Source organism: Haemaphysalis longicornis, unplaced genomic scaffold (genome assembly GCF_048455015.1).
Source record: "Haemaphysalis longicornis isolate Haplotype H1 unplaced genomic scaffold, Haemaphysalis longicornis Haplotype H1 scaffold_9, whole genome shotgun sequence".
Lineage (NCBI taxonomy): Eukaryota > Metazoa > Arthropoda > Arachnida > Ixodida > Ixodidae > Haemaphysalis > Haemaphysalis longicornis.
Genome location: NW_027526460.1, coordinates 146,626,796 through 146,645,595, shown reverse-complemented (window position 1 = coordinate 146,645,595; position 18,800 = coordinate 146,626,796). Strand labels below are relative to the sequence as shown.

The following is an 18,800-nucleotide window of genomic DNA, read 5'->3' as shown; positions in this document are numbered from 1 at the left end:
AACGCGCATCACATAGCCTCATTGCAAATGAACTGCGCATGCGTGAGAAGTTACCCGGAGCGCCGACAGGCGGCTCTTGCGCACGGAATGGCGCGCGCTCCCGTGTTCACCGTAACTGTGATCAAAATAGCACCTTGCTGGTTAGCCCGTTCGTTATATTACGCAAACGTTTGCTGACATGCCAGATATTGTACCTCCGGTGGATCGAGGCCGTACTTTGCTGCAGATCGTGAAGCACAGAGAGCCTGTACTCGGAATCAGTGTCTTCCGCGTCTTATTTCGGTACGCTTTGCCGGCATCTGGTTAAAAGTAAGAGCGCGCTGTCCAGTTTGGAATATGGAGACTATCTGTATTTCCTTGGCGTTTCAGAACGGAAAATAAGCGCATAGTTTTGACGCATTTTGTTAAACAAAGGACATACTAGGACTGAGCCACTCGAACCACACGCAATTCCAAGCGAAGAAATATGAAATCTTCATATAGGAGCACGCCTGTTTACGTAAAAACGCTGTGAAATGAGCACGAAAACAGAAATGCCACCGATTCGGTGAAGTTGATGAACGTAGCAGTGCGGAAATCTTTTTTCACGCCAACTTACTGAACAGTGAACAAGAAAAGCTTCTATGAGCTTATATTAATGACCGCTTGAGGAAACACCAGCTATCAGTAAAAAATAAAACATGGTCGCAGCTTCCACACCAATGTTTCGCCTGCGAAGACGAAGCCATGTCGGCCGCTGCTGAATGAAGCAAAAGTGCTCAACAGAAGCCGGGAACGAGTCGCCCGCGAGCTGCTAGCAGCGTTTCTTATCCGTAAAAACCATGAAAATTGTATGAACGAGCCTTCTGTTACAGCGCGCGGGAACGAGTCAGAATTTTTTAGCAGGAAGGTGCGTTGATACAGGAAAAAAGAAAAAAACAACGGCTGCTGTGTGCGCACGGGCAATATATATTCAGGTTCGTTTTTTCGATAAAGCTAGTCGTAAGTCTGCGCCCGTCCTGTGCCCTTTGCAGTGGTATTGTCTTTAGTTGATGCGCAGTTTTTTCTCATCTACAAATTCAGTAACAACTAACCCAACATGCTGTACTGAGAAAACACCACGACTGCGACGTGCTCGTTGTTGTCGGTACGGGTATAAAACCTTTGGGGGGAGCTTTTCAAACAACCTATTTTTTGAAATGTTTGGAAAATGAGTTTTGCCCCATTTTAAATTGTTGTTAACCAAAAGGTTAGCCTCAAAAATAGTAGCCAGAACGGTTCTGGCAAACTCTGTAAAAAGAACAGACTTTATTTTTTATTCCTTTAGCTTTAAAAGGGCGTGATTTCCATCAAAATTATATAATTACACACCCTTCCTTGCGTTTTGGGGCATTGCACTTTTGAATTTACGGCCTGAAGACATTTTAATCCAATCCAATGATGAAATAAAGGCGAGCGTCCGGTGTAAATGGCTGCCCATAGCGACACAGACGCCTTTGATGCGAGCCGCATAGACGCTAGCGCCGGATTCCTCTCTTGTGTATATGGTAAGAAACTCTATTGACTACGCGACAATATTTTCGGACTCGCTTCGAGTGGGCTGATGTGTTCATTTGGTACGGATCAGGCACAACGAATGCAAATAATTCACTGGGCAGACGACAATTCCACATTGCGATGGTTCTTGCCATTCTTAAATTACCCATCGGCCACCACGCATGCGCCACGCAGTCAAGCCAGGAAAGCATCAAGACCGCCATGCGGGAAAGCCAACTAGCGAGCACAGTCCTCTCTAAAAAAGAGGCGATTTCAGGCTTTATAACAACGTCGTGCTCACCTTCGTACTTGCCGCCCCCGTTTTCGCCGGTTACTTCCGACGGTCCATCCCCCGTGCATAATTTTGGAAGATTACTTGGAGTGGCGTCGTGATTATGGTTGGTCGTTGCAGTAAAGGCTGACGTATGGGCTGCTTGCAGAGGCAACTCCCGGTGAGCTTGGTCCGTTGCCGCCATAACCTTCAGCTCATGTGAGATATCTTCGAGCTGCGGCTAGTGATGATAGTCAGAAATGACCCCAAAACATGACCCATACCCAACTAATTAGCTGACCACGAGCAAAACCTTTTAGGCAGTCACATAAAGTGCAGCAGAAATATATGTCGCGTTTGAATGAGTCACTATTGGTACAAAATGTCAAACCAAAGTGTTTCCGGATGATTAAAAACGTTCGGCTCCAATCCACGCTGTGAAGGTGATTGAAAACAAAGCTTAAACGACACCCATAATAATTTTTTTATGCGACGTCACTTGAATTCACAAACGTGGCTCTACAAAAAGTGCAACGAGAGATTCTGCTACCGTTACTTGGAATTCGCGGTGGCGACTTCCCAAACGCAGCAGCGTCGCCCACGGTCAGACTAGAGCGGTGGACGCGGCCGCCATAGCATGGCCGTGCGTCGGCACAACGAAAACAGAGAGGAGCGTCTTTCTAGGGTCACCCCTAGAAAGACGCTCCTCTCTGTTTTCGCGAAACCTAGCTCCTCTGACAGCGAAACCTAGCCATCCTGATGTGCCAGATAGGGGCTAGCACAGATAGCGCAGACGCAGATAGCGCAGATAGCAAAGATAGCGCAGACACCGTAACAATTCGGCATGTGAGCTTAGTGATTTCCATTTATACCGATTTAAACTAGTTTGTTTAGTAAGTTTTAGAATTGCGAGAAAGCTGACGGAACTTTTATAATCGGTATTTATCGGGACTAGTTGCTCCTTCTGCCTTTTATAATACCTCTGAAAACACAGCCGAATGGGTATTGATCAACTTAGAAAACGGAGTCCCATTCGTGGCAAGCAGTGCGCAAAAGGTATCATTTCTCTAGCGGCTAGATGTCTGTATGTGGTCTCGACATTTTGTTTTCCCGCCCTTCAAACCAATCCTTAGCGTATGTGTGCTGCACGACCACTTAAATCCGTCGTGTCCGGGTTACCCAGGAGGTTCTGTCGAACAAGTTAATCAAACCGTGCGAAGGAACCGCGCTATGATCGCGAAGCTGCACCAAAACAGGCCCAAAACAACCGTCGCTAAAGCAGGCGACAAAAGCCGTACCGCTGACGCACCCGCCGGCGAGCAGGCACTTCCGCGCGGGGAACGCTTGGTAAATTCACTGCGCCATCTACAGGGTGCTCCTTGAAGGAAACCCTCCCCCTCCTCTCTCCCCCCGCCACCTCCACCGCGTTGGGAGTTTATTGTCCTGCACTTCGCGAAAGAGCCTTTGGTTGGTAGTGGTAGAAAACTTTATTTTAAAACAGGGGGGCGCCACCTGCAGCCGTGCCCGCCAGACACGCTCTGCATGGGCTATGTATTTTTTCACTGTTTTAGGGAAATTTCTTCTCAGTGAGTCCGCGATTTTTGGGTGCAGAGGACCATGAACACACCCGAAGTGAGTGGACAGTGTTCTTTTTCTACCATACGCCGCATTTTTCCGAAGAACGTTTGCTTCACGTCGACGGACGAATTCGAGCCACGCCAAGGCTTAGCTGGTGTACGCCCGCGCCGGCCGGTGATAGGCCTAGGCGCAGTGCAACTATGGACGCAATAGGCACCCTTTCACCCCCTTCATCAGCCTTTCGAGCTCTCCATAGCAGCAGGCATGACTTCTCAAACGAGTGAAACCGCCGTGGACTATCGGGATATCAACACAGCTGTAAACACACATGTGGGGGCGGCTGGCTCGGCGCCCCCGACGGCGTCATTCACGATGACGAGCGCAGAGGACAGCATGGAAGACGAAGACGTGGACCCATCAGAGTGGAACACCGTCACGTACCGAAGATACACTACGAAACGACTTCAGGGCGAAGTGCGAGCGGAACGGGTGAGTAGGCCTCGGTTTCTCGTGCTCGTCAGGCCAAGCAATCCCCAAGGCAGTTATCACTCGCCTCGTTGAACACACTGCTCCCAACAGTGTTGCAGCTGAACACTCAGCATTTAGGTACATCACTAAACCCATGGCTGGGTTCCAGTCAGGCTGCACGTGCAATCAAAGCTTGTTTGGAGTTTCTTCGGAGCACAGAACTGGACAGAGTTTTGTGATTGAAAAGTTTGGCCGCATCAAATGACATCTTTTCGTTTTCACATTTTTTTCTCTTTTTTTTCTTTTTGTTTTTGTTCTCTTATCTAGCGTAGCAAGCCAGCCCGATGGCTCGGCTAACATCGCTGGTTTTCATTAAAGTTATTCTCTCTCTCTCTCTCTCTCTCTCTCTCTCTCCAATGCAGTTAGGCTTTCCATTAGGGATCAACAACACTTGGACAATTTATTAGCTCAGCGAGAACTGACTCTGCCCCCGACATCGGCAGGTGAGGCGCGCAGAATTCCTGTTGAGATTGCGGACGCAACCCAGCCTACTGAAGTCACTAGCAAATTAGTCATGAAGATTAGGCCCGCGCACACCGTGGCATACATTTCTAATCACATTCGATGTGAATCAGCTAAGATTATGGGTTTTAGAATTATGGGAAAGTCAAGGATGCTTCTAATCACCTTTGACACGCCACGTACACCAAGAGACTTTCATTGGACTATGAAATTGCCCCTTTGTATGAGCATCGGCCTAGTGGTGCCCTGGCATGCTTACGATGTCACGCACTCGGTCACATGGCTAAATTCTGCCCCTCAAGGGTTATTTGTGGTCACTGCGGTCGCATGTATGAGGAAGATAAGCAATGTGAAGAGAGAGAGAGAATAAACTTTATTTAATGAGAGGAGTAAAGCGGGCGGTTTCCTCAGTTCAGGACCCCGTTGGAGCGTCCAGCCGCCTCAGCTCGGTGGATCAGCCGAAGCTGCTCTTCGAGGCTAGAGCTGGCCAGCACTTCCTCCCACTGCTCAATCGAGGGATTAGATATCGGGGAAAGTGAGGGGTTAAGCTGGCACTCCCACACCATGTGATACAAGGTGCAGGGCGCGTTGCAGAATGGGCACTGTGAGTAGTATATTGTTGGCCAGAATAAGTGGAGTTTGGTCGGGTGGGGGAACGTGTTGGTTTGGAGGAGACGCCAGGAGCGCTCCTCTGCCTTGCTGAGGGAGGGGTGGCCAGCGGGTAGCATAAGCCTGGTGAGCCTGTAGAATTGGGTCACCTCCTGGTATGACGTTACAGGGATCGCTGTCTCAAGCCAACTTTCTCGCGGCGCTCGGTTGGTCAGACCTCGAGCAGTCTCATGAGCAAAGACATTACCGCAGAGGGAAGCGTGAGCTGGTGTCCAAACAATCGACACCCTTTTCCTCGGAGGGTTCTGGCCGAGGATCTTCATGGCGATGCACGAGATGCGGCCTTGGAGGTAGCTCCTACACGCTGACTGTGAATCTGTGATTATCACTTCCGCTGGGGTCTGCGTTATTGCCAGCGCAATAGCTACCTCTTCGGCCTGTAGCGTCGAGACGTTGTTGAGAGTGAGGCTCGAGGCGTGGCTATCTTTCTTTGTCACAGTCGCTACCATGGCTCCTCGTCTTGGTCGCCGTTCTGCGTAGCCTGCCAAGCTGCAGGTCACATTTCGCTGGATTCCACCTCCCCAACCTGAGCCTGGAAAGCCGAAATGTCATCAGCACCAAAAAAAAGCCCTCGCGCTGAAGCTGAATCCCGAGAGCTGGCGTCAGTGTTAGCAAAAAAAATTCACCCCACCTCCCCGAAGGGAATCGTGAGGAAATGCGAATGCACATGTCGAACACGTATTTCGGGGTCTTCGGCTCGGCGTTGGCGTTTCGCAGCGGCTTCCCGAGCACGGAGTTCGGCGTCGGCAGCTCGCTTCAAGCGCTTGCGTTCGGCATCACGCGCTCTTCGCTTCGCAGCCTTGTCTTCCACTTCTTCTTCTCCTCCGGTTGAAGATGACGTTGAAGCCACTACAGTGACGTCACCTCCAGCGAGAGGTGTAATGCTCGAACTGGATTGTATTACACTTCTTGCTCGAGGTAACGTTGCCGGCAGACATTCCATTTATATATACTTGCGACCGAGCGAACGGGAGAGTGGGGCGAGCGTCGAGAGGAGAAGCACCGAAGCACCGCGCCTACCCTCGCCTACACTCTCCCACACACGCGGGAGCTCCGGCGAGCTCCCGTGATGCCAGCGCCCTCACACGCCCTAGCGCGCTCCTCCTCTCCACTCACTCGCCGCTGATCCGCCCGCACCACCTGCTCCGGTTGCTAGGGGAGAGGAGGAGCGCGCGCGCTCGCAGCTGTTGCTATGGGAGAGGGGGTGAGAGCGGAGAGATAACACCTGCGGGAGCGTGGACGCCGCACGGCGCCTGACATGGCTCGACTAAGAAATGCATTCGCATTTAAAAATGCAGGAGCCCCCTCAAGTCATATTCCCAGGTAACGGCCTTGAAGAAGGCTGTAAACAACAGCAAGACTGAGGCTTGGGCCGCGTGTGTCGAGCAAGGCCAGGTTGTTTCGGCAGCTGCCCTTGGCAAGCTCCAACAACAAATGGAAAGCTTCATTCCGCAAAAATTTGCAGCAATGCAAAAACAGATCATGTCTTGGATGCAGGCCTCTCAAGGGCACCGTAAGCAGCCAGCAATCAACCCAGTGCGAATCGCAAAGGCTACAACTTCGGCTGGATTACCTCCCCAAGAAACCTCACTTAACCTCCCTAGAACGACCGTCGTAATCTAAGGCTACGTCGCAACCAAGTGCGCTATCGCATGTAGCGCAGGAACCCAAGACCCAGGCTCCCAAGACGCAGTTACCCAAGATGCAAGAAGAGCCACAAAACTCACCTCTCCCTCTTGAGCAAAGGAACTTGCCACTGGATACAATCACGAAATTAAAAAGGAACTCCCGTACGGAGGCAATTGAAGGGGCCTTAGAAAAACAGGACGAATTACTTAAGGAGCACAAAGAAACCAACGAACGGGAGCAAGCCCAATTGAAAGCTAACGTAGAGGAATGCAAGAGAAACTACCGACGCGCCCGTCATCGCAGCAGGGACCAATCATGAAAACAAATATATGCATACAGTGGAACTGTACGAGCATCTCTCCAAATTTTTAGGCAATAAAATATCATGTACACCAATACAAACCCCTGATTATTCTTCTAAAGCAAACTAGAGGCAAAGTTTCGTTGCAAAATTATCACATTCATGCACCCAGCTATCACCTACTGCTCCAGAAGGTGCATAGAGCCTGTTTCCTCACAGAAAGGCCAGACAGCAGTATTAGTCCAGAAGTCATGCACTGCAATTCTCATGCAGACTTCACAGGAAAGCAATCAATACAGAGAGAATGTGGCATTCAAGGTTGGGCTCCCCGGCACAAGCAGACAGCACTCGCTTTTGGTTTACTCTGTATATCACCGACCGAATAGCGGCACCACATTGCCGGGCGAGTAACGCTGGATACCAAAATTAGTGCACGAAGCTGGTGGCACCCAAATCGTCATAGGCGGAGACTTCAACGCCAAACATCGTATCTGGGGATGTGCCACCACTGATTTGAGAGGACGCCTCCTGGCTGATCAACTGGAGCTATTACCGCTTCATATCTGCAACACAAGGGGAGTACACACCCAAGCAGGGCTCCATGCGAAACAAGCCGGCACTACGCCTGACGCCACCATTTCCTCCCTGAAAGCAATCAAGCATTGGCAGACGCACTTTTCAACATGGGTCAGTCATCACTATCCCATTATTGTTACCATCAATAAAAAAAGTTGCAAGCAGCGTACAACCACCCGAGCCGTAAACTGGTCTCACTTCCGAGATGGCATAGGAGCTTAATTCCACACCGTTGAAGAGTTCGTTCAGTTTATGCGAAGCAATCTGAGCTCTGCAACCGGAGAAACAGTGGGCGAAGAAGACAAGGGACTCGCCGATTCTAGGATGATAGCACTGTGGAAGAAAGCTAATTAGCTCACACATCAGTACAAGACCAACAGTAAAAGATATCAAACCCTCCGTCGTATCAGACACCTACAAGCTCATCAAGCAGCACGGGGAAGAACTCAGTAGAGCTCAATGGGTCTCTACCTATGAGTGGCTCGGCAAAGCTAAAGGAATGAAGCAGCTATGGGCAATCATCCGCAAAATGCTCAACAAAGGTAGAGGTCCTTCCCCGCTAGAAACTCTTACTCTCCGCCGCGACACCGACACGCTCGAAGAGGAAATCATTAAATCTTTTTTTTCATCACGCCAGCCTCCCACCACCTGCTCTCACCGAAACACCCAAGCTGGAGTCTACAAACGCATAATTGACGCCCCCTTCACGCTGGGAGAACTTCATGCCACCCTTAAGCATGGCAGAAGTGACTCGGCAGTGGGACATGACGGTATCACTTGGAAGATGTTGCGAAACTTAACCTAAGACTCTGAGACAGCTCTGCTGAAAATCATAAATGAGCAGTGGACTATGGGAATAGTCCCAGACCACATACGCCTTTCAATTATTAATCCGAAACCTAAACCGTGAAAGGACTGGACAAAAGTCACCAATCTTCGCCCCATATCGCTGACACCAACCATATGCAAACTCGTGGAAAATAATGATACACACCAGGATAACCCACGACATAGAATATTGCAATCCAGGCTTACACCCGTCTCAGGCCGGGTGTAAAACCCAGACCGGGTGTTAAACGCAACATGAGAACTCATAATAACCTCTGGCTGCTTCGCAGGGTCCTGAGCCGAAACTCAAGAAAGGAACACCAGACTACATCCTGGCAGTCGACATAAAGAAAGCATTCGACAATGTCAAGCAGGAACACATTCTGTCTAATCTGGCCGGGATTTACCCCAGTCAGCGTGTTTTTGATTGTATTTTCAGATTCCTGGAGGTCTGATCAATTCGACTTCGGAGCACCAGCAGTGTCCAGCCTGTGACATATTATCTCGATCGTGGTGTCCCTCAGGGATCGATTCTGGGTCCCCTGCCCTTCAATGTAGCCATGAGTGCTGTGGCCCAAAAACTTCGAACCAATAGTGGTGCCCGCTACAGCATTTATGCGGACATCACCATTTGAACAGAAGGACGGGAGTACAGTGGGAATATTGAAGGTATGGCCACCGAGCTCCAGGCTGCGTCAATTGCACTTGAGGAAACTCTTCCAGAACTAGGACTCACCTTAGCGCCGGAGAAAACGGAACTCTTCTGTGTCAATGGAAGGCGGAGTGCCCTCCTGGAATGGGAGGCAATAACCTTAACACTGCAGCAACATGAAATCAAGACTAAGCACGGGCATGCCAAAATTCTCGGTATTCCTATACACACTGCAACACGGGCCACCATTGGATCATGGAACTCAAAAATCAATGTCCCGCTGTCCAACACGCAATCAAACGCGTTTCCAACAAGTTCGGCGGAACACGACAGACAGCATGCCTATCCTTTTGAGATCTATTGCAATTGGCAATATTACCATTGGGGTATAGGCGTAACCCTGTCGAAAACAGCTGAAAAGACATTGCAAGTTCTCCACCGACACATCCTTCGGTCTATCACGGGCCCTCTCAAGTTCACCGATCTACGGAAGCTTCGGGACCTTGCACCCCAACCACTAATCGGGGACATCCTCAGAAGCGCTCAATCGTCCTTGGACAACCGACTGCACCTCACGATACAGGGCCAAGACAACTTGCTTTGGGACACCCGACGAGTCTGTAGAGAAGACCTGGTCAGCCCTGGCGAAACAACCACCCTGGGTTTCCCACCCTGCACCCCTCCAAGGCTGGCACGCCCCCCATAAATGACGCCAATTCAGCCACAGAGCACCTCTCTCATAGGCACAATCAGCACAACGCCAATGCAGTATTTATGACGCCGCTCTCGATGGATTTCGCCTGGCCTTGGCCTGGTACAAACCCTCGACCAAAGAAGCCAGACGTTACGTCTGCACGCTGGACCAGGCAACACCTGCACAAGCAGAACTTTTGGCTATCTGGACAGCTCACAGGGACGACACCAGGCCTTCCGTCATATATAGACTCATTTAAGGCGCTACGTAGCATTGGGGACCCAAAAACAGAGGACGCCACTGCTCAACGCATCCGCCAGAGTACTCCAGCACATGCTGAGGAACGACGGGTCACCTGGACGCCGGGACACGTCGGGGATCACGGGGTTGGTAACGAGGTGGCACATGGTCATACCACCTCACAATCTGGAGTTTTACCTGTTCATCTCCAGCATCTCCTGCGCGGATCTCCCGACCACCGCGACCATCCCTACGCAGACTCGCTACCAGGCGGCCACTTCGAAATGGCGCGAGTACGACGCTACCTTCGGTTTCTTCACCGCGAGAGATTAAAAAGCAGCACTCCTCCACAAATCTTTAAGGATTTACCCTCAGACGATCGCAAGAAATATTTATCAACAAAGTACTTGCCAACATGGCCACTACACCTCATATCACCCATAAATGGCAGACACTTGCTGACCGGAAGAAGGGCATTGGCACCCCTGCCCCCTGCACATGTACCTTTTGTCACGCTGTGTGTGAAGCTAACATGGAACATCTTGTTCTGCACTGCTCTGCTTTTGATATTCATAGACTGAATCATAATGTTTTTCAAAATTAAGATAAAGAAGCATTACATAGGGGCATTCTCGAACATAGGGGCATTCTTGAACACCTGGTGACCTTAGCCCAGTTTGGCGTTGCCAGTGGCCTGGCGAGCGTGATTTAGGGGGCGCCTACCTCCCTCCCTACTCCCCCACTTCCCCCCTCCAGCGACCTTTGGTCCTGCCCTTCCTAATAAAAGAATTTATTATCATCATTTTAAAACAGCCACGCGGGCGAGCTAAACAAAGCAAAATATAGACGGGCACCTGTGGGTGGATTAAAGGCGTCGTGAAGAGATTTTCGAACAAACTGTCTTGTGTGGGTACTAATGACTGTGGAACCTTGGTAAACAAATAATTAATAACCATTTCTTTGTCCGATATCGGCAAATGGTGGTGGCAAAACATTTTACCAGCCAAAGGGAAGGGGTAGAAGGGCGTGGTTACTTTCCTAAGCCAGGAGGCCTCTTGTCCGGACTGCCTCCAGTGCGCGCCACACCAGGGCGACCTGGCATTCCGGTGCGGAGCTGGTCAGCTCAGACTCCCACTGCTCAGGGGAACGGGAGGGGTGGGGATGTGGGTTTTGGGGGCAGGAGAAGACGAGATGGTAGGGGTTGAGAGGGGTGTGACAATGTGGGCAGTCGGGTGGAAAGAGAGAAGGGGAAATGTGGGATAGGATGATGTGGTAAAATAGGGAAAAAATACAGTAACGGTTTCGCAGAGGCTTTCCCCTCAACTCGTGATGGTCTTGTTGTGGAGGCTTCGAAATGGGGTGGCGTTATCCCCGGCAGTTACTCCAGTTACTCTATCCAGTTACTCTATCCAGCAAGGCGAATTACCTAGAGTGAAGGAATATAAATATTTGGGAGTGTGGATAAACGAAGGGGATAACTACTTAAGTACTCACGAGGAACAACTTAAGGTTAAGGGAAAGCGAAACGGAGCTATAATGAAGCATAGAGCTCTGTGGGGGTATAACAAATATGAAGTAGTAAGAGGAATGTTGGAAGGAGTAATGGTTCCGGGCCTCACGTTAGCGAATGCTGTACTCTGCTTAAAATCAGACGTTCTATTAGGCCTTGAAGTAAACCAGAGAACGGTAGGACGTTTGGCCTTAGGCGCGCATGGAAAAACAACTAACGAAGCAGTTCAGGGAGATATGGGCTGGGCGTCGTTTGAAGTTAGAGAAGCTCAAAGTAAAATATGCTTTGAGATGAGGTTGAGGGCAATGGATCAACGAAGGTGGGCAGCTAAGGTTTTTAGGTACCTATACTTGAAAAGCGTGGACACGCAGTGGTTAAGGAAGACTAGACGGCTAACGATGAAATACGGAAAGAACAGACGGGAATCCAAAACAGCCAAGGTAACCAAAAAAGAGGCAAGGCAGATTGAAACGAATAAATGGAAGGAAAAAATGGAAGCTAAAACGTCGTTAGAGATGTACAGGGCTGAGAAGATGAACATCAGAAAGGAAAATTTCTACGATAATTCCCAGGGCAGTGCTTTGCTTTTTGAGGCTAGAGCTGGTTGCCTGCGAACTAAGAGTTTTGTGGGGAAGTATAAACAAAATGATGGGGTATGTGTGGTCTGCGGAAAAGAAACAGAAACTATGCGGCACATAGTGTTAGAATGTGAGGGTATCCATCCAAATCTACATGAAGGGAATATTGGGCTTTCAGAAGCCCTAGGATTTAAGGGTATCAGAGAGGAAGTAAACTTCAAGGCTGTCGAGGGGACGAAAAGAAGATTAGATTGCTGGTGGACGAAAAGCAGAGAGGGAAATATTGCCTAGGACAGTTACCACCTGTAACAGGGAAAAGAAAGTATTTCGGGCCTAATAAGCTTTAGGCCTGTCATAAGCAGCGCTAGTATTAAACCAAGAGTGTAAAACATGGTTATATTAGTCCTTTTTGGTAAGATGACATGTCATCACCCCGCTTCAAAGGGGAAACCAATAGGAATCATCATCATCATCATCATCACTCAAGCCTGGCCGGCCCGATATCACCCCCCTTTGCGGACACGTATACCTTCTGTGTGACGCCTACGCCAGAAGCTGACGTTAAACACTTGCTGTGAACTTGCTCATGTCTCACAAACTCCCTAATTCAACACCTTCGAGGCACAGTGCTCCATCCTAGGAGACCTCTTAAAGGTTGGATGTGTGGACTCCAGTACCGGTTTCTCCTTGAATTTTCGCGCAAAACTGCTGGAATGTTGCACCTTTAACACTTCATGCTATGCGTAGCGCAATCTCTCGCAATTAAAAAAAGAAAGTAGCCGCTCGAAGGTTTTCCGCTAAGTAACTCCGCCTGAAAGCTCCCCGCAAGTTTCTGAGCAAATTACTCACCGACATGCCGGTGATCTCTATTTTTTCTTCGCATCTGTTTTTCACATAAGATAATGGCATTTTGCCCGGTTTTTTTGCATAATTTTTTTCTGTGGCCAAATAAGAGGTGGTAAATAGCTGTGGGAATGATGGGTGGGTGTGTTGACCTGGCGGTAACCTTCTGGTATCCTTCGGCGAAAACCTTTGCAGCAAGCATCGGCGGCAAGATTCTGTAGCCAGGTGCCAGCGCCGTTGGTCAAACGCTTTAGTTAATGCGGGAGAATTTTAAAGACGATAGCCTTTCTTGGGCTACTTAAACCCACAAATTTTAGTCTGTCTGTCTGTCTGTCTGTCTGTCTGTCTGTCTGTCTGTCTGTCTGTCTGTCTGTCTGTCTGTCTGTCTGTCTGTCTGTCTGTCTGTCTGTCGGTCTGTCTGTCTGTGACTCGAATCAGCCACCAGGCCAAAATGAAATGAAGTCTGCGCAATAGTCTTATAAACTCACAGCCAAATATAAACGTGTACGTCTGGTTTATATGTTCATACTTCTCAACATTGGTGAACAAGAAGACATTACGCAATTATAAGACAAAAAATTGGCCTCGTACCTCCTCCTTTCGTTGAAAATGTCGTCAAAACACGATAGTCTTTGTACACATTTGCCAAGAAAATGCCCCTCTTTGCTTTCCCGCTCACCTCTCATGCTGTTTCTGTTCCGTCGCGCTCATCCCAAGGTAAACACACTAAAGGTTTTCTCAAGGCGATTTGTATTTACCGCGTTCTACTGCGACAGGCGGGGTTCCTCGATGCCAGCGCTGCAGTACGGCGGAGACGCCCGTGAATCGAGGCGGCCGACTTCAAGGTTTACAGAACCGCGTTGCCATGCTCTACGTGCGTTGCAAGCAGAACGTGAAATCTAGCTAGTGGAGCCTTTCTTTGCTTTGGTGCGTGATTTCTCATATGCCGCCAGGAGGTGGCGCGGGCAACAGAACAGCAGGCAGCGGTTTTCTGCAGTAGATGTAGGATATCATTTGCTATCGAAAAACCAAGCATCCATGAATTTTTTAATTAAGGAACACTCTAAATATCCCTTCTGTACTAATTTCCGGTCTTATATTTGCGTAATGTCCTGTTAAATGCAGAGCATTTCAGTAACTCACGATGTCACCCGCGTTGACGTCCGTAGTCGTAGTCCGCACAGTCGTCGTCCGCACCCCTCCCCCTACACTATATATAAAAAAAATACTATCCGGCGCCTGGTTTCGATCCCTCGACCCTGCGGGCGGAACGCAATGTACATGGTGCTCTACCCACTGCGTCACAAAGCCGACACAGAATGGGAGGCTACGAACGCGCCTTATATCCTTGACTCATTCAAACTAAGTCAAGAAGCTGCTGATACAACGCATTCACTACCACCAACTCCCCAAACACTAAACGTTAACGCAATACACCCACGCATTTACTCGAGTCCCCCTCGCGGGGAGATGGGCCCAATTTTTCTTGTTCAATAAAGTTGGCAAGTATGAACATATAAACTGGGCTTAGACGTTTACATTTGGCTGTGAGTATAGAAGACTATTGCGCAGTAAGCATTTTACTTTGGCCGGGTGGCGGAATCGATTTGCAGACAGACTGACGGACAGACCAAAATTTCTGGGTTTAAGTAGCCCAAGAAAGACTATCGTCTTTAAAAATTAATACACAACGGATATTTAGTGTTCCTTTATACTACTACTTCTACTACAAGGTGATTCGGGTGAAAAGGAAGTGCACTGGGGATATTATTGAGCCCAACTGGGGGCTCACCTGCATACAACCCAGTGCTGGGGGGACGCGGTGGAGGGGGGATGAAAGATTACAGAGGAGAAAGGGGGTGATAAAGATATAGGTAAGCTATAAAAAGAAAAAAAACACAGATGCTTGATTTTTGCGAAATGAAAGACTACATCTACTGCAGAAAAAAATTCACACGGTCGCCTGCTCTCGTTCGCGGCACTATATCATCTGGCGGCATTTTAAGAAATCAAGCGGCAACGCTTACGAAAGGTTCCGCTAGAGAGGTTCCACGTTCTGCCTGGAACGCACGTGGACTAGGGCAACGCGGTTCTGTAAAGGTTGATGTAGGGCGCCTCGATTCACACGCGTCTCTGGCTTACGGCAGCGCTAGCATCGAGGCACCCAGCCTGGAGCAGTGGAACGCGGTAAATTTAAATTGACTGGAGCAAACGTTTAGCGAGTTTACCGTGGGAGAAGCGCTACGCAAGAAAAACAGCATGAGAGGTGAGCGGGAAAGCGAAGGGCGATATTTACTTGGCAGTAGTCAGCAAAGACTATCGTCTTTTGTCGACATTTGAAACGGAAGGAGCAGATACGCGGCGAAGTGTTTTTTCACGCATGTCGAGGTGCGGTGAGATTGACGTCTTGGCACCTCCTTGAATTAATCCATAACGTTATCAAACATTAAGATTCAGTAAACGCCTAACTTATTCACTCATCCGGAAGGGGATTGGTGAATCGGGAATGAGCAGCTGTAGGCACCTGTCACCGGGATTGGCCAGTCCACTTTATTCGGTGGGCATGTTGGCGCAGAAGCCAGCAATGTTCCGTTTCGAAGTCGATGCAGGCCGGGTGCTTCCTGTTACACATACTGCCGCCTACTTGAAAGCTTTGAACCATTCTTCTACAACGCTATTGCGTTGCAGAAGAAGACAAATATTCAGGGATAATTGTTTAAAATTTCTTGATCAACTGCTAAAAAAAGTTGGCTGTGTTGGGACCTCTGTGGTCTAGCGGGTGAAGTCACGACTTGCAACGGTCACATCCTGGCTCCAGCCCCAACAATTTTAGCTTTTTTAATTGTGGGATTTTTGTCTGGCAAAAATGCTCTCTTAGGTCAGTTCTGCGAAGTCTTTTCCTAAAGGAAAAGAACCCACCTTTTAGATCACTGTAGGCGTCGAGAGGAACATATCGCCACGTTTTTAAGCGAAGCTTTTTTTGTCTCACTGATGGGGACCGTCCACACATTAACGCATTTCAGGAAAGCCAAGTTTCAGGGGCATTGATGGTGATAGTGGGGGTGAGGTGAAAGATGCTTGAAATGCGAAGTTTTCTTTCGCCGAAAGCCATTATCGTCGACGTCGGAACCCAAATCCAAAATCTAAATCTTTCCAACACGCATTCGCCTTACGAGAAAAACCGGGCTATCTCCACTAACGTGAAACCTGCAGAGGAGTGAAGCCTGCAGTGTATAAGTGTATTCCTGGCGGCTTAGCGTTTTTTCTCAGGGATATGAAACCGTTGGGGTGGAGGTATCCTACTGTAAAAGTCTCGTGTCCTTGAAGCACTAAGGGTTCCAGCGCTAGCCATTGGAAAGCGAGTGTCAAGGTGTGCTCTTCGTACGCGTTACGTTCTAGCGCGAGAAGTGGGAATACGAGTTCCTCGTGATTTAGTACCGGGACTAAACGAAACGACGACGACGACAGGAGACGCTGACTGCCCGAGCCCCTAAGAGGCTTTGCCTCATAAAACTGGTTCAAGCGCTGCGCTAAGTTTTCTTCCGCCGCGAAGCCAGCCCAATCAAAGTCGATCTCCCGAGGGATTAGCTCGTCCAGCCAGTGTATCGCCGGCTGCCGTCATTGGAACACTGCGAGTGATTCGCACGGCAGAGGAGCCGGCGGCCTTGCAGGAACGATGAAAGTCCAAACTCAGACGACAGACGAATAAATTCTTCACAGGATTGGACTCTGATACGGCCAGCTTTACGGTGGAAGAACGCTTGGCGTTCAAACCATGTTTGTCGTTAGGGATAGCGACGTTAAGCTTGTTTTAAAGTCCTGCATCGTACCGTACCGTACTGGGAAAGGGAATGTAGCGTGAAAACAAATAGCAATTTGTCGAATCGGCAGTGCGTATCTGACAGCAGGGGCCGTATTCTGCAGATCTGATGCGCTTCCGATGATCGTTACGTCAAAATGACGTAAACATTGCGGGTAATACGTCATGTCCCGGAAGTGCGTGTCAAGCGCCTTCGGGGACAATCTCATAACTTTGAAATGCTGCTAGAGCGAAATTATTAAAATTGTTTAGATATAAAAAAGCCTTTTCTGTTTGTGTGTTTTCACTAGCACTGCCGTTGCTTCTAATGCGACGTGTTTACACGCAATTATTTTTTTAGTTTGTTCAGTTATTAGGCGCCCAGGGAGCGCTGCGCGCGGTACAGTTGTTTTTAAACAGACAGACAGACAGACAGAGAACTTTATTGAGGTCCAGAAAATCCGTGGCAGTCTTAGTGACTGCGTCCTGCGGATGCGGGCCGCACTTGCGCAGGGGGCGGAAGTCCTTGTTCCTCCGCTCTCTCGCAAGCAATCTGGACAGCCCGGAGTTGAGTCATGTACTCTTCACTTTGTAGGGCTTCTTCCCACTCTTTTTCTGTTATAAAGTCACCGCGCGGTAACGCAGGGCATTGCCAGAGCATGTGGTTTAACGAGCATGTGGTGCTACTACATTTTGTGCAGTGCGGTTGTATGTCGTGTGCGAAGTGGCTAAATACGCTTCTCGAGGGGAATGTACCCGTTTGGAGCATTCTAAAGGCAGTGGATTGTGATCACTGAAGCTTGGTGTGCGGGGATGGATATTTCTTTCTCTCTAGCTTGTAGTGTGCCGTGATCTGGTTGAAAGTTTGTAGCGGATCTCTATACTCTTCCCAGTCGCTGGTCGTCGAGCGTCCTACGCTGCCGCGGCGGGTAATTTCACGCGCGCAGTCGTGGGCCATCTCGTTGGCGTTGGGAATGTTCTCATGTATTTCATGTCCCATGTGGGCAGGGAACCACGTAATGCAGTGATTGCAGTCCTCGCTTCTGTTGTTAATGATTCGCGCTGCTTCCTTGGCTATCGTTCCTTTGAGGAACGCACGGACTGCTGCCCTTGAGTCCGAGTAGATGTTCGGTCTCGAAGGGTCGGCCATAGCCAGGGCAATCGCCACTTGTTCTGCGATAGCGGGTTTGTGGGTAACTACTGATGTTGCGTTCAGCAGTTTGCCAGCAGGGTCGGTCACGACCGCCACGTATTTGTTGGAACGACCGTATCGTGCTGCATCCACGAACGTCGACGTTCGCTGCCCTTCTTGTGCAATTTTCAGTAGCGCCTTGGCCCTGGCCGCCCTCCTGCCTTCGTTGAATTGCGGGTGTATGTTGCGAGGGATGGGCCTGGTTTCGAAGGTCTCCCTGGTTTTCCCATCGAGTTTTACTTGGTATGCTTCAAAATCTTCGGGGATGTGCCCCGTGGTGAGGAGTATGGCCCTCCCTGCTCTCGTAGTTAAGAGTCTTTGCTTTTGGGCTTCTCTTTGTGCCTCGATGATCTCTGTTAGTTTGTTGTGTACACCCAGTCTTTCAACCTTTTCAGTGCTGGCACTAATAGGGAGACCAAGTACCCTCTTGACACATTTCCTAATGAGCGGGTCGACTTTGACCACCTCGGTTTTGGCCCAGTCTACCGCTGCTGCGACGTAGTGTACGTGACTCATGAGGAAGGCGTTGTAAAGTCTTAGGAGGTTGTCTTCCGTTAAGCCCCCTCGTCTGTTCGATACTCGTGCGATGAGTCGGATTGTGTCTTCCGATTTCTTGGCGAGCTTTTCTATAGTTCTCGTATTCTGTCCTCGGGATTGTATCATTAGCCCGAGGACCCTCAGTGTGTCTACTATGGGGATGGTTTGCCCGTATTGTGTTTCGATTCTTGTGTTCGTTTGGTTAGGGGGTGGTTGACCTCTACCGCCCTTCCAGTTAGACCTGTACAGGAGCAGTTCCGATTTCGCCGGCGACAGCTGGAGACCCGAGTCACGGATGTAGCTCTCCGTTATCTCCAGCGCAGTCTGCAGGGCGTGTTCGGTTTCTGCTTCCGATCCTCCAAGACTCCATACCGTGATGTCGTCTGCATAGACGGCGT

The 18,800-nt window shown here is 49.5% G+C and overlaps 1 protein-coding gene across 1 annotated transcript in view; it reads left to right on the top strand.

Annotated features, from left to right (window-relative positions):
• LOC144153480 (uncharacterized) overlaps positions 1-18,405 on the top strand; it is a 185,644-nt gene extending 167,239 nt beyond the window's left edge. The window contains exon 11 of the mRNA XM_077685122.1: positions 18,261-18,405. Coding sequence (XP_077541248.1) covers positions 18,261-18,405 — 145 coding nt within the window. The remainder of the gene's footprint in view (positions 1-18,260) is intronic.
• Positions 18,406-18,800: the final 395 nt, after the last annotated feature.